Genomic DNA, 16340 nt, shown 5'->3' with positions numbered 1-16340 from the left:
TAAACAACCATGGAGACATCACACACCCCTGCCGCAAACCTACATTCACTGAGAACCAATCACTTTCCTCTCTTCCTACACGTACACATGCCTTACATCCTCGATAAAAACTTTTCACTGCTTCCAACAATTTGCCTCCCACACCATATATCCTTAATACCTTCCACAGAGCATCTCTATCAACTCTATCATATGCCTTCTCCAGATCCATAAATGCTACATACAAATCCATTTGCTTTTCTAAGTATTTCTCACATACATTCTTCAAAGCAAACACCTGATCCACACATCCTCTACCACTTCTGAAACCACACTGCTCTTCCCAATCTGATGCTCTGTACATGCCTTCACCCTCTCAATCAATACCCTCCCATACAATTTACCAGGAATACTCAACAAACTTATACCTCTGTAATTTGAGCACTCACTCATATCCCCTTTGCCTTTGTACAATGGCACTATGCAAGCATTCCGCCAATCCTCAGGCACCTCACCATGAATCATACATACATTAAATAACCTTACCAACCAGTCAACAATACAGTCACCCCCTTTTTTAATAAATTCCATTTCAATACCATCCAAACCTGCTGCCTTGCCGGCTTTCATCTTCCGTAAAGCTTTTACTACCTCTTCTCTGTTTACCAAACCATTTTCCCTAACCCTCTCACTTTGCACACCACCTCGACCAAAACACCCTATATCTGCCACTCTATCATCAAACACATTCAACAAACCTTCAAAATACTCACTCCATCTTCTCACATCACCACTACTTGTTATCACCTCGCCATTAGCCCCTTCACTGAAGTTCCCATTTGCTCCCTTGTCTTACACACTTTATTTACCTCCTTCCAAAACATCTTTTTATTCTCCCTGAAATTTAATGATACTCTCTCACCCCAACTCTCATTTGCCTTCTTTTTCACCTCTTGCACCTTTCTCTTGACCTCCTGCCTCTTTTTTTTATATATATCCCACTCATTTGCATTATTTCCCTGCAAAAATTGTCCAAATGCCTCTCTCTTCTCTTTCGCTAATAATCTTACTTCTTCATCCCACCACTCACTACCCTTTCTAATGTCCACCTCCCACGCTTCTCATGCCACAAGCATCTTTTGCGCAAGCCATCACTGCTTCCCTAAATACATCCCCTTCCTCCCCCACTCCCCTTACCTCCTTTGTTCTCACCTTTTTCCATTCTGTATTCAGTCTCTCCTGGTACTTCCTCACACAAGTCTCCTTTCCAAGCTCACTTACTCTCACCACTCTCTTCACTCCAACGTTCTCTCTTCTTTTCTGAAAACCTCTACAAATCTTCACCTTCGCCTCCACAAGATAATGATCAGACATCCCTCCAGTTGCACCTCTCAGCACATTAACATCCAAAAGTCTCTCTTTCGCGCGCCTATCAATTAACACGTAATCCAATAACGCTCTCTGGCCATCTCTCCTACTTACATACGTATACTTATGTATATCTCTCTTTTTAAACCAGGTATTCACAATCACCAGTCCTTTTTCAGCACATAAATCTACAAGCTCTTCACCATTTCCATTTACAACACTAAACACCCCATGTACACCAATTATTCCCTCAACTGCCACATTACTCACCTTTGCATTCAAATCACTCATCACTATAATCTGGTCTCGTGCATCAAAACCACTAACACACTTACTCAGCTGCTCTCAAAACACTTGCCTTTCATGATCTTTCTTCTCATGCCCAGGTGCATATTCACCAATAATCACCCATCTCTCTCCATCCACTTTCAGTTTTACCCATATCAATCTAGAGTTTACTTTCTTACACTCTATCACATACTCCCACCACTCCTGTTTCAGGAGTAGCACTACTCCTTCCCTTGCTCTTGTCCTCTCACTAACCCCTGACTTTACTCCCAAGACATTTCCAAACCACTCTTTCCCTGTACCCTTGAGCTTTATTTCACTCAGAGCCAAAACTTCCAGGTTCCTTTCCTCAACATACTACCCATCTCTCCTTTTTTCTCATCTTGTTTACATCCACACACATTTAGACACCCCAATCTGAGCCTTCGAGGAGGATGAGCACTCCCTGCGTGACTCCTTCTCTTTCCCCTTTCAAAAAATTAAAGTAAATGAAGGGGAGAGTTTCCAGCCCCCCGTTCCCATCCCCTTTAGTCGCCTTGTACAACACGTGAGGAATGCGTGGGAAGTATTCTTTCCCCCCCTATCCTGTATATAATACAATACAGAAAACTGTCACATTTCTAGATCACAAAATTATCGGACAATCAACTCAGTTTCCGCAATAGAAGACCCTGCGAGACAAATATACTGGGAGTTTTTGTTGTTTTTCAGAACTGGGACAAAAAAGTACTGTCTGATGTAATATATTTAGATTTCCAAAGGTTTTCAATAAGTTACCTCAAAAGAGACTTTTACATAAACTCAAAACACACAGAATTGGTGAAGAACGCTGTACATGGATCAGAGACTGGCTTACTGGAAGAAAGCAGCGCGTAGTATTAAATGGTGAAGCCTCAGATTGGTAAGATGTAACAAGTGATGTGCCACAGGAGCCATTCCTAGACCCAATTCTTCTCATAACATATACTATCAATGACCTACAGCTTAGTGTCATATCAAGAAGTCTAAATTTGATGATGATACTACACTAAGAGGTAGAGCTGTAAATAAGCAGGACTGCGAAATGATTCAAAAAGCTCTTAATGTACTAGAAGAGTGGTCAGACAAATGGTAAATGACAAGTGTAAAATTATGCACTTTGTAGACATGAATATACGTTACAACTACAAACTATTCAGAAACTCTCTAACTACAGTAAATGAAAAAAAAAGGATCTTGGAAATGTCATTAACAACAATCTGTCTAGTTTTGGTCCCTAAACTACATGAAAGACAAGGAAAACTTAGAACAAGGACAAAAATGTGAGAAAATTGATCCACCCCTTAAAAATCTGTTATAGGAAGAGAGGCCAAAACGATTGGATCTCTTCTCCCTTAAAAACACAGATTACATGACAACTTCATCCAAATGTTCAAAATTCTGAACAAGTTCGATAACGTAAATCATGAACATCTTTTCAAAATACAAGAAAATACAGTTACCAGGACAAAAGGAATCAAACTCAAAGTTAAAAGATGTAGTATGGATGTGAGAAAAAGCTTCTTTTCCTGTAGGCATGTTGAGCACTGGAATAAGTTACCATCAAACGTGGTGAATACTAAGAACATAAATACCTTCAAAAGTCATTTAGACAAATACTTTATAAATTCAGGTATATTCTGAGAAGAATGCCAGAAATAACCTGTATAAATGACAGCAGTAATGGAGACTAGAAGGATAATTTGCAGCGGTGGGGAGTCAGAGATAGCTTAAAAACTGCTGAGCGGAATTACATTTTCTTGTCAAATTAACCCCCACCTCAGACAACCTAGTCATGGGACAATCTGGCCTCCTGTTGTCTGTCTCTCTCATGTAAAGCCATGTAAACCAATAACAGAGTGGCTGGAAAGGAAGCTAGATATGAAGGCGCAAAGTGAGGGAGGGAAGACTAAAGATGGGAGCATAAAGATGAGACCCTGATGCCCCACCCTGTCAAGCCTTGGATATGTCAAGGGCAACTACACATGACTGCCCAAAATCTTTAGCATGATAGGAAAGAATTTCACAATTGGATTTCGTCTTCTGGAAGCCATACTGGTGATCAGAGAGAAGACTGTGATTTTTTAAGGAGCTTAAGAATATAGCAGTTGAGGAGGGATTCAAAGACTTTGGAAATGGTAATGTCAAAGCAATAAGATGATCGTTAGAGGGATCAGAACGGTCATCCTTCTTAGGCATGGGATGTATCAATGCATGCTTCCAAGGAGAAGGAAAGGTTTAGTTTTCTAAACAGAAATGGAATAGACGAACAAGCACAGGTGCAAATTCAGAGGCACACTCTTTCAGAACATGGGGATGGATGCCATCAGGACCATAAGCCTTGCTTGTGTCCTGAGAAAGAAGCACTTTTCAGACAGTCCAAAAAGAGATTGCTGAAAGAGGCATAGGATCATTAAGAGAAGCAACAGGTGGTGAAGGAATATTAGCCATCCACGATGGAGTTAGAGGAGAAATGGGAACCAAAGAGCTGCTCTGTCTAAGGGAGAGACATATATAGAACTGTCAGAGCAGAAAAGTGAAGGGAAGGTAGACCGACAGAAGTAGTTAGAGATGCCCTTAGCTGAAGACCTATCAGTGGAGGATGAGGAGAGGTTAACACACTTCCTTTGAATAATACATAAAAGTTAAGAGCAAACATGAATAAAAGTAGAGTAATGAGGTGCATTACATGGGGACAACTTACAATGATACGAGTGTTTAAATGGGAGGCACCTAGAGGGGAATGGAGTGCTTTAGATAACTATGAAAGGACATAACAGCAGATGGAACATGGATGCTCAGGGTTGTCACAGAGTGGATGAGAATGCTAAGATCTTGGTTGCAATAAGAAGCATGTGGAAGGAAAAACAATAGTCAAAGGGCAAAGACAGGTAAGCCTGAAGGTATAGTACTCCCGGCAGTGTTGTAAGATGAGTCTTGGATCATGAATGCAGAGGAAAGGAGGAAGATGGATGTACTGAAACTAAAATGCCTGAGGATATGTGGCATGAGGCTGGTACACTATAAAAGAAATGACTGTCAAAGGAAGGTGTGGCTGAGCACATCATGCCCGATAAAATGGTTCAGACATATGGAAAGGATGAATGAAGAGAGATTGACAATAAGGATTCATGGGTCACAAGCAGTGGGTGCATGGATGAGGTGGGGGGATACCAACACAAAAATGGAAGGATAAAATGAAGAAGGTTTTAGGACAATGGTGCCTAGACATTCAAATGGGTAAGAGATTTACAATGGATGCAAGAAGTTGAAGTGACTTGGTATATGAGGGCAATGTGATGTAAAGAGTGAAACAATACAAGTAAACTGTGGAGTAAAGGGTTCCCCCAGAAAATCAACAATAAAATTCCAAGACTTTTCCAGGACTTTCATGACCTTAGTGTAATATTCATGACCGAAATGACTACGCAGTAGTCTGCAAGTCTATGCTTGGCTGTGGACAGCAGTCTTTAGTACATTACATTATACATGACAAGGAGATGGAGTGAGTATTTTGAAGGTTTGTTGAATGTGTTTGATGATAGAGTGGCAGATATAGGGTGTTTTGGTCGAGGTGGTGTGCAAAGTGAGAGGGTTAGGGAAAATGCTTTGGTAAACAGAGAAGAGGTAGTAAAAGCTTTGCAGGAAGATTGTATTGCAGTGGAATTTATTAAAAAGGGGGTGACTGTATTGTTGACTGGTTGGTAAGGTTATTTAATGTATGTATGATTCATGGTGAGGTGCCTGAGGATTGGCGGAATGCATGCATAGTGCCATTGTACAAAGGCAAAGGGGAAAAGAGTGAGTGCTCAAATTACAGAGGTATAAGTTTGTTGAGTATTCCTGGGAAATTATATGGGAGGGTACTGATGGAGAGGGTGAAGACATGCACAGAGCATCAGATTGAGGAAGAGCAGTGTGGTTTCAGAAGTGGTAGAGGATATGTGGATCAGGCGTTTGCTTTGAAGAATGTATGTGAGAAATACTTAGAAAAGCAAATGGATTTGTATGTAGCATTTATGGATCTGGAGAAGGCATATGATAGAGTTGATAGAGATGCTCTGTGGAAGGTATTAAGAGTATATGGTGTGGAAGGCAAGTTGTTAGAAGCAGTGAAAAGTTTTCATCGAGGATGTAAGGCATGTGTACATGAAGGAAGAGAGGAAAGTGATTGGTTCTCAGTGAATGTAGGTTTGCGGCAGGAGTGTGTGATGTCTCCATGGTTGTTTAATTTGTTTATGGATGGGGTTGTTAGGGAGGTGAATGCAAGAGTTTTGGAAAGAGGGGCAAGTATGCAGCCTCTTGTGGATGAGAGAGCTTGGGAAGTGAGTCAGTTGTTGTTCGCTGATGATACAGCGCTGGTGGCTGATTCATGTGAGAAACTGCAGAAGCCGGTGACTGAGTTTGGTGAAGTGTGTGAAAGAAGAAAGTTAAGAGTAAATGTGAATAAGAGCAAGATTATTAGGTACAGTAGGGTTGAGGGTCAAGTCAATTGGGAGGTAAGTTTGAATGGAGAAAAACTGGAGGAAGTAAAGTGTTTTAGATATCTGGGAGTGGATCTGGCAGCGGATGGAACCATGGAAGTGGAAGTGAATCATAGGGTGGGGGAGGGGGCAAAAATGGGAGCCTTGAAGAATGTTTGGAAGTCGAGAACATTATCTCGGAAAGCAAAAATGGGTATGTTTGAAGGAATAGTGGTTCCAACAATGTTGTATGGCTGCGAGGTGTGGGCTATGGATAGAGTTGTGCAAAGGAGGGTGGATGTGCTGAAAATTAGATGTTTGAGGACAATATGTGGTGTGAGGTGGTTTGATCGAGTAAGTAATGTAAGGGTAAGAGGGATGTGTGGAAATAAAGAGTGTGGTTGAGAGAGCAGAAAAGGGTGTTTTGAAATGGTCAGGTCACATGGAGAGAATGAGTGAGGAAAGATTGACCAAGAGGATATATGTGTCAGAGGTGGAGGGAATGAGAAGTGGGAGACCAAATTGGAGATGGAGTGAAAAAGATTTTGAGTGATCGGGGCCTGAACATGCAGGAGGGTGAAAGGCGTGCAAGGAATAGAGTGAATTGGAACGATGTGGTATACTGGGGTCGACGTGCTGTCAATGGATTTAACCAGGGCATTGCAGTGTCTGGGGTAAACCATGGAAGGTTCTGTGGGGCCTGGAAGTGGAAAGGGAGCTGTGGTTTCGGTGCATTATTACATGACAGCTAGAGACTGAATGTGAATGAATGGGGCCTTTGTTGTCTTTTCCTAGCGCTACCTCACACACATGAGGGGGGAGGGGGTTGTTATTCCATGTGTGGCGAGGTGGCGATGGGAATAAATAAAGACAGACAGTATGAATTATGTACATGTATATATATGTATATGTCTGTGTGTGTACATATATACGTGTATACGTGTACATTGAGATGTATAGGTATGTATATTTGCGTGTTTGGAAGTGTATGTATATACATGTGTATGTGGGTGGGTTGGGCCATTCTTTCGTCAGTTTCTTTGCGCTACCTCGCTAACATGGGAGACAGCAACAAAGCAAAATAAATAAAAATGACAGCTTGAGATTGGATGTGTATGAATAAGTCCATTGTTTGTTTGTTCTTAATGCTACCTCACTAGAGCACGAAAGACAATTAGGTGTACAAGAAGGGCACTAGAGTATAATGAAGAAATCTGCGGTGTGGCTTCAACTACAATTCTTTTTGGTTAACAATCAAGCTTTCCCCCTGTATATTCCATTAATCAAAAATGTCATGAGAAATTCCCTCTGTATCACATTCTGTTTGGACCCATAAATATAAATCACCTCATTGACACTATCTTTCAGCTGGTCTCTCTCTTCCACCAGTACACCATAATCCTTTTCCAGCTGAGAATTGACTTTTTGCAGATGAGAAAACAGCACTTTAGATTCTGTCAGTTCATTATCTAAACTGTCTTTTTCCTGAATTAGCAACTCCTGCTTCTGCTGCAACTGCATCATCCTCAGCTCAGCAGCCTTGAAAGTTTCCAACGTATCGCCGTCACTGGGTGAAGCCTGGGCCTTACTGCACTTGAGTCCAGCAATTTCCAAGAGCAACTTACTTTTATCCCTGTTGGAGGAAATTCATTTATATTAACAGATGTAGTGTAAATAATGAAGGACATAGTAACATGGGGAGAGGCTTGAGAAGACTAGACATTATTACTGAAGATACCTATATTCTCTCAATGAAAGATATTGTTCAAAGAGGATAGAATCATGATACATCCAAGTATAAAGTGCATCACACTACTTTTAATAATTACTAGTATTCTACAATAAAACAGTCTGTAGGATATAGAAAAAAGTGGAGCAGAAAAAATGCTGTTAAAAAATTCATACATGCTGTATCTGAAAGTAAGTTCATTTTGAAATTCTGGGATATTCATAATTATCTATGGCTTAAAAATATCCATATATCAAAAGTTTTGAGCCTCATGGTTTCTTCCATTTAGTGAATACACAGACAGCTGTTATATGACTGATATCCCAGTTACACAAATTTGCTCAAAGCTTAAATTGATGTCATGCCACCAATTACATCCAAAACAATGAATAAAAGGCTGAAATAACTGAAAGCAAGTGGCTGTCCTTTCACGTACAAGAACCACGTTGGACTTTGCCTTGACTACACATTCACACTTCATAATGCTAGTAAACACAACAAGAAATAAATGGAAAGGGGTGGGTGCAAAAAATGAAACCAGTGTTGGTGAAACAAGAGACCCAAAGAATAAGGTTAAAGTACTCCACAGGTGCAACTAACAGTTAACTCATTGATACTAAACACGAAAACAAATGTTTCATAGGAGTAAGTTGTATTGTACATATGGGAGGTGATCAAAAACACATAACTGAGAGGAAAAAAAGAATGCCTGCAAATGAGGCCCATTTCTACATCTATTTTTGGCCCTACCTTACTAACATGGGAAACAGTGATCAAGTATGAGATAAAAAATTAATTGTAAATTTCAAAAAATTTGGAACGATACAATATCTTAGACTACAATAAATATAAGATAAAATATCAAAATTAATTACATTTATCTTTAAACAATGGAACCAAAAATATTTAGGAGTCCAAGTATAAGGGTAAAAAAAATGAAAATGTTTTAGTCTTATTACCCCCACTCCCTCCCTAAAAGTATGGAGCATTTCTAGATCTGGAGAAAGCATCTGATATGGTTGATAGGGATGCCATGTAGAAAGTCTTAAGAATATATGATGTGGGAGGGAAGCTACTAGAAGCAGTGAGAAGCTTTTATCAAGGGTGTTATGCATGTGTATGAGTAGGATAAGAGGAAAGTGAATGTTTCAAAGTGAACTTCAATGGGCGGCAGTGGTGTGTGATGTCAAGTGAACTTCAATGGGTGGCAGTGGTGTGTGATGTCAACACAGCTGTTTAATCTGATTATGGATGGAGTGGTGAGGGAGGTAAATGTCATAAAGAGGGTAAAATATGTAGTCTGTATGGGATGAGAGGGCCTGGACAGTTAGTTATTTGTTGCTTGCTAATGATACAGCACTGATGCAAGATTTGAGTGTGAAACTGGAGAAGCTGGCAACAGCTCCGAAGAGCATGTGAAAGGAGAAAGTTGAAAGTAAATTTGAATAAGGACTAGGTTATTAGGCTCAACAGGGTTAAAGGATAGGTTAGTTTGGGGTGAATCTGAATGGAGGAAAATTGAAGGAAGTGATGGGTTTAAGACACCTGAGAGAGAACAAGCCAGTAAATGTATCTATGAAACAGAAGCAAGTCACAGAGTGGGTGAGGAGGCAAAGGTTTCGGGAGCACTGAAATATGTATGGGTGGAGATATCATTATCTAGAGGGACAAAAATTGGATGGTATAGTAGCTTATCGATGGGGTGGTGAGGGAGGTAAATGTCATAAAGAGGGTAAAATATGCAGTCTGTATGGGATGAGAGGACCTAGAGAGTAAGTCATTTGTTGCTTGCTAATGATACAGCACTGGTGGAAGATTCGAGTGTGAAACTGGAGAAGCTGGTGACAGCTCCGAAGAGCATGTGAAAGGAGAAAGTAGAAAGTAAATATGAATAAGGACAAGGTTATTAGGCTCAACAGGATTATAGGATAGGTTAGTTGGGGGTGTGAGACTGAATGGAGGAAAACTGAAGGAAATGATGGGTTTAAGACACCTGGGAGAGAACAAGCCAGCATATAGATCTATGAAACAGAAGCAAGTCACAGAGTGGGTGAGGAAGCAAAGGTTTCGGGAGCACTGAAATATGTATGGGTGGAGATATCATTATCTGGAGGGACAAAAATTGGAAGGTATAGTAGCTCTAACAATCTTATATGGATGCAAAGCATCAGCATTACATGATTTTGTGCAGAAGATGATGGACTGTTGGAAATGAAATGTCTGGGGACAATATGTGGTTTGAGGTGTTTCAACTGAGTAAATAATGAAAGGGTATGAGAGAGGTGTGGTAACAGAAAAAATATAGTTGAAAGCGCTGAAAAGCATGTGCTGAAGTAGTTTAGACATATGGCGAGAGTGAGTAAGAAAAAGCTAACAAAGAGGATATATGTGTCATAAGTGCAAGGAACAAACTGAAGGGAGAGACCAAACTGGAGATGGAAGGATGATGTGAAATGATTTTAAGTGGTCGGGCCTGAACATGCAGGAGTGTAAAAGGTATGCATAGGACAGAGTAAATTGGAATGATGTGGTACAACGGGGTTGGCATGCTGTCAAGAGACTGAACCAGGGCACATGAAGCTGCTGGGGTAAACCATAGAAAGGTCTGTGAGGCCTGGTTGTAGATAGGGAGCTGTGGTTTCTGTGCATTGCACATGACAGTCAGAGAATGGAAGTGAGCAAATGTGGCCTTTCTTCAGCTGTTCCTGGCACTACCTTGCAAATGCTGGATATTTATTTATTTATCATATTTTGTCGGTCTCCCGTATTAGCGAGGTAGCACAAGGAAACAGACAAAAGAATGGCCCAGCCCACCCATATACACATGTATATACATACACGTCCACACACGCACATATACATACCTATACATCTCAACGTATACATATATATACACACTCAGACATATACATATATACACATGATATGGGTAAAACTGAAAGTTGATGGAGAGAGATGGGTGATTATTGGTGCATATGCACCTGGGCATGAGACGAAAGATCATGAGAGGCAAGTGTTTTGGGAGCAGCTGAGTGAGTGTGTTAGTAGTTTTGATGCACGAGACCGGGTTATTGTGATGGGTGATTTGAATGCAAAGGTGAGTAATGTGGCAGTTGAGAGAATAATCGGTGGACATGGGGTGTTCAGTGTTGTAAATGGAAATGGTGAAGAGCTTGTAGATTTATGTGCTGAAATAGGACTGGTGATTGTGAATACCTGGTTTAAAAAGAGAGATATACATAAGTATACATATGTGAGTAGGAGAGATGGCCAGAGAGCGTTATTGGATTATGTGTCAATTGATAAGCGCGCGAAAGAGAGATTTTTGGATGTTAATGAGCTGAGAGGTACAACTGGAGGGATGTCTGATCATTATCTTGTGGAGGTGAAAGTGAAGATTTGAAGAGGTTTTCAGAAAAGAAGAATGTTGGGGTGAAAAGAGTAGTGAGAGTAAGTGAACTTGGGAAGGAGACTTGTGTGAGGAAGTACCAGGAGACACTGAGTACAGAATGGAAAAAGGTGAGAACTATGGATGTAAGGGGAGTGAGGGAGGAATGGGATGTATTTAGGGAAGCAGTGATGGCTTGCGCAAAAGATGCTTGTGGCATGAGAAGCATGGGAGGTGGGCAGATTAGAAAGTGTAGTGAGTGGTGGGATGAAGAAGTTGGGATGAAGAAGTAATATTATTAGTGAAAGAGAAGAGAGAGGCATTTGGAGGTGATAACAAGTAGTGGTGATGTGAGAAGGAGATGGAGTGAGTATTTTGAAGGTTTGATGAATGTGTTTGATGATAGAGTGGCAGATATAGGGTGTTTTGGTCGAGGTGGTGTGCAAAGTGAGAGGGTAAAGGAAAATGATTTGGTAAACAGAGAAGAGGAAGTAAAAGCTTTGTGGAAGTTGAAAGCTGGCAAGGCAGCGGGTTTGGATGGTATTGCAGTGGAATGTATTAAAAAAGTGGGTGACTGTATTGTTGGCTGGTTGGTAAGGTTATTAATGTATGTATGTCTCATGGTGAGGTGCCTGAGGATTGGCGGAATGCTTGCATAGTGCCATTGTACAAAGGCAAAGAGGATAAAAGTGAGTGCTCAAATTACAGGGGTATAAGTTTGTTGAGTATTCCTGGGAAATTATATGGGAGGGTATTGATTAAGAGGGTGAGGGCATGTACAGAGCATCAGATTGGGAAGGAACAGTGTGGTTTCAGAAGTGGTGGAGGGAGGATGTGTGGATCAGGTGTTTGCTTTGAAGAATGTATGCGAGAAATACTTAGAAAAGCAAATGGATTTGTATAAAGCATTTATGGATCTAGAGAGGGCATATGATAGAGTTGATAGAGATGCTCTGTGGAAGATATTAAGAATATATGGTGTGGGAGGCAAGTTGTTAGAAGCAAAGTTTTTATCGAGGATGTAAGGCATGTGTACGTGTAAGAAGAAAGGAAAGTGATTGGTTCTCAGTGAATGTAGGTTTGCGGCAGGGGTGTGTGATGTCTCCATGGTTGTTTAATTTGTTTATGGATGGGGTTGTTAGGGAGGTGAATGCAAGAGTTTTGGAAAGGGGGGCAAGTATGCAGTCTGTTGTGGATGAGAGAGCTTGGGAAGTAAGTCAGTTGTTGTTCGATGATGAGACAGCGCTGGTGGCTGATTCATGTGAGAAACTGCAGAAGCTGGTGACTGAGTTTGGTAAAGTGTGTGAAAGAAGAAAGCTGAGAGTAAATGTGAATAAGAGCAAGATTATTAGGTACAGTAGGGTTAAGGGACAAGTCAATTGGGAGGTAAGTTTGAATGGAGAAAAACTGGAAGAAGTGAAGTGTTTTAGATATCTGGGAGTGGATTTGGCAGCGGATGGAACCATAGAAGCGGAAGTGAATCATAGGGTGAGGGAGGGGGTGAAAGTTCTGGGAGCGTTGAAGAATGTGCGGAAGTCGAGAACATTATCTCGGAAAGCAAACATGGGTAGTTTGAAGGAATAGTGGTTCCAACAATGTTATATGGTTGCGAGGTGTGGGCTATGGATAAAGATGTGCAGAGGAGGGAGGATGTGCTGGAAATGAGATGTTTGAGGACAATATGTGGTGGGAGATGGTTTGATCAAGTAAGTAATAATAGGGTAAGAGAGATGTGTGGTAATAAAAAGAGTGTGGTTGAGAGAGCAGAAGAGTGTGTTTCGAAATGGTTTGGTCACAGGGAGAGAAAGAGTGAGGAAAGATTGACCAAGAGGATATATGTGTCAGAGGTGGAGGGAACAAGAAGTGGGAGACCAAATTGGAGGTGGAAAGATGGAGTGAAAAAGATTTTGAGTGATCGGGGCCTGAACATGCAGGAGGGTGAAAGGCGTGCAAGGAATAGAGTGAATTGGAACGATGTCGTATATCGGGGTCGACTTGCTGTCAGTGGATTGAACCAGGGCATGTGAAGCATCTGGGGTAAACCATGGAAAGTTCTGTGGGGCCTGGATGTTGAAAGGGAGCTGTGGTTTCAGTGCATTTATCACATGACAGCTAGAGACTGAGCGTGAACGAATGTGGCCATTGTTATCTTTTCCTAGTGCTACCTCGCGCACATGAGGGGGGGAGGGGGTTGTTATTTCATGTGTGGCTGGGTGGCGATGGGAATGAATAAAGGCAGACAGTATGAATTATGTACATGTGTATATATGTATATGTCTGTGTGTGTATATATATATGTATACGTTGAGATGTATAGGTATGTATATATGCGTGTGTAGACGTGTATGTATATACATGTGTATGTGGGTGGGTTGGGCCATTTCTTTCGTCTGTTTCCTTGTGCTACCTCACTAATGCGGGAGACAGCGACAAAGCAAAATACAATAAAAAATAAAATACATAATTCATAGTCTGCCCTTATTCATTCCCGTCGCCACCCTGCCACACATGAAATGACAGCCCACTCCCCCCTCATGTGCATGAGGTAGCGCTGGGAAAAGATAACAAAGGCCACATTCGTTCACACTCAGTCTCTAGCTGTCATGTATAATGCACCAAAACAACAGCTCCCTTTCCACATCCAGGCTTCACAAAAATTTCCATGGTTCACCCCAGACGCTTCACATGCCTTTTCAATCCATTGATAGCACATCGACCCCGATATACGAAATCGTTCCAATTCACTCTCTTCCTTGCACGCCTTTCACCCTCCTGCATGTTCAGGCCCCGATCATTCAAAATCTTTTTCACTCCATCTTTCCACCGCCAATTTGGTCTCCCACTTCTCGTTCCCTCTACCTCTGACACATATATCCTCTCGGTCAATCTTTCCTCACTCATTCTCTCCATGTGACCAAATCATTTCAAAACACCCTTTTCTGTTCTCTCAACCACACTCTTTTTATTACCACACATCTCTCTTATCCTTTCATTACTTACTTGGTCAAACCACCTCACACCACATACTGTCCTCAAACATCTCATTTCCAGCACATCCACCCTCCTCCGCACAACTCTATCTATAGCCCACGCCTCACAACCTTATAACATTGTTGGAACCACTATTCCTTCAAACATACCCAATTTTGCTTTCCAAGATAACGTTCTTGACTTCCGCACATTTTTCAACACTCCCAGAATATGTCAATGAAATATGAAAGGGGAGGGGGTATTAACCTTATGTGGTACCATATAGACATATAGAGTTTGTGCACCAAAAAATGGTGTGCTGCCTGGGTTCTCACTGCTACCTTGACAGAATCTTTTATCACCTTGGACACCCATACACCAACACAGTTACATAACTCAAGAATATCTTTGTTTTCATTTCTATATATTTGCACACCTGACAAATTTGAAGACTGTTTGTAACATGATAATAGATAATGATGATGTAGAATGGTCCACTGCATACTAGAGGTTCTTTACATACGACTTGTTTACACATCAATCAGGTATATCACTTATTCATCACATTTTACTGCCCCCAACTTAAGATACATATACATTATTCAAGGTGCAAGAGGTGAAAAGAGGGCAAATGAGAGTTGGGGTGAGAGAGTATCATTAAATTTTAGGGAGAATAAAAAGATATTTTGGAAGGAGGTAAATAATGTGTGTAAGACAAGGGAGCAAATGGGATCTTCAGCGAAGGGGGCTAATGGGGAGGCGATAACAAGTAGTGGTGATGTGAGAAGGAGATGGAGTGAGTATTCTGAAGGTTTGTTGAATGTGTTTGATGATAGAGAGGCAGATATAGGGTGTTTTGGTTGAGGTGGTGTGTAAAGTGAGAGGGTTAGGGAGAATGATTTGGTAAACAGAGAAGAGGTAGTAAAAGCTTTGCGGAAGATGAAAGCCGGCAAGGCAGCGGGTTTGGATGGTACTGCAGTGGAATTTACTAAAAAGGGGGGCGACTGTATTGTTGACTGGCTGGTAAGGTTATTTAATGTATGTATGACTCATGGTGAGGTGCCTGAGGATTGGCGGAATGCGTGCATAGTGCCATTGTACAAATGCAATGGGGATAAAAGTGAGTGCTTGAATTACAGAGGTATAAGTTTGTTGAGTATTCCTGGGAAATTATATGGGAGGGTATTGATTGAGAGGGTGAAGGCATGTATAGAGCATCAGATTGGGGAAGAGCAGTGTGGTTTCAGAAGTGGTAGAGGATGTGTGGATCTGGTGTTTGCTTTGAATAATGTATGTGAGAAATACTTAGAAAAGCAAATGGATTTGTATGTAGCATTTATGGATCTGGAGAGGGCATATGATAGAGTTGATAGAGATGCTCTGTGGAAGGTATTAAGAATATAAGGTGTGGGAGGCAAGTTGTTAGAAGCAGTGAAAAGTTTTTATCGAGGATGTAAGGCATGTGTCCATGCAGGAAGAGAGGAAAGTGATTGGTTCTCAGTGAATGTAGGTTTGCGGCAGGGGTGTGTGATGTCTCCATGGTTGTTAGGGAGGTGAATGCAAGAGTTTTGGAAAGAGGGGCAATTATGCAGTCTGTTGTGGATGAGAGAGCTTGGGAAGTGAGTCAGTTGTTGTTCGCTGATGATACAGCGCTGGTGGCTGATTCGTGTGAGAAACTGCAGAAGCTGGTGAATGAGTTTGGTAAAGTGTGTGAAAGAAGAAAGCTGAGAGTAAATGTGAATAAGAGCAAGGTTATTAGGTACAGTAGGGTTGAGGGAGAAGTCAATTGGGAGGTAAGTTTGAATGGAGAAAAACTGGAGGAAGTGAAGTGTTTTAGATATCTGGGAGTGGATTTGGCAGCGGATGGAACCATGGAAGTGGAAGTGAATCACAGGGTAGGGGAGAGGGAGAAAGTTCTGGGAGCGTTGAAGAATATGTGGAAGTCGAGAACATTATCTCGGAAAGCAGAAATGGGTATGTTTGAAGGAATAGAGGTTCCAACATCGTTATATGGTTGCGAGGCGTGAGCTATAGATAGAGTTGTGCGGAGGAGGGTGGATGTGCTGGAAATGAGATGTTTGAGGACATTATGTGGTGTGAGGTGGTTTGATCAAGTAAGTAATAATAGGATAACAGA

At 41.3% G+C, this 16340-nt stretch overlaps 1 protein-coding gene across 1 annotated transcript in view; it reads right to left on the bottom strand.

Annotated features, from left to right (window-relative positions):
* Window positions 1–16340, bottom strand: part of LOC139765800 (uncharacterized) — a 357196-nt gene that overhangs the window by 125092 nt on the left and 215764 nt on the right. Inside the window, exon 20 of the mRNA XM_071693594.1 lies at window positions 7464–7749. Within this exon, the coding sequence (XP_071549695.1) occupies window positions 7464–7749 (286 nt within the window). The remainder of the gene's footprint in view (window positions 1–7463; window positions 7750–16340) is intronic.

This window comes from Panulirus ornatus, chromosome 56 (genome assembly GCF_036320965.1).
Source record: "Panulirus ornatus isolate Po-2019 chromosome 56, ASM3632096v1, whole genome shotgun sequence".
NCBI lineage: Eukaryota > Metazoa > Arthropoda > Malacostraca > Decapoda > Palinuridae > Panulirus > Panulirus ornatus.
The sequence above is the reverse complement of the archived record's forward strand: the minus strand, read 5'-3'. Positions and strand labels throughout refer to the sequence as shown.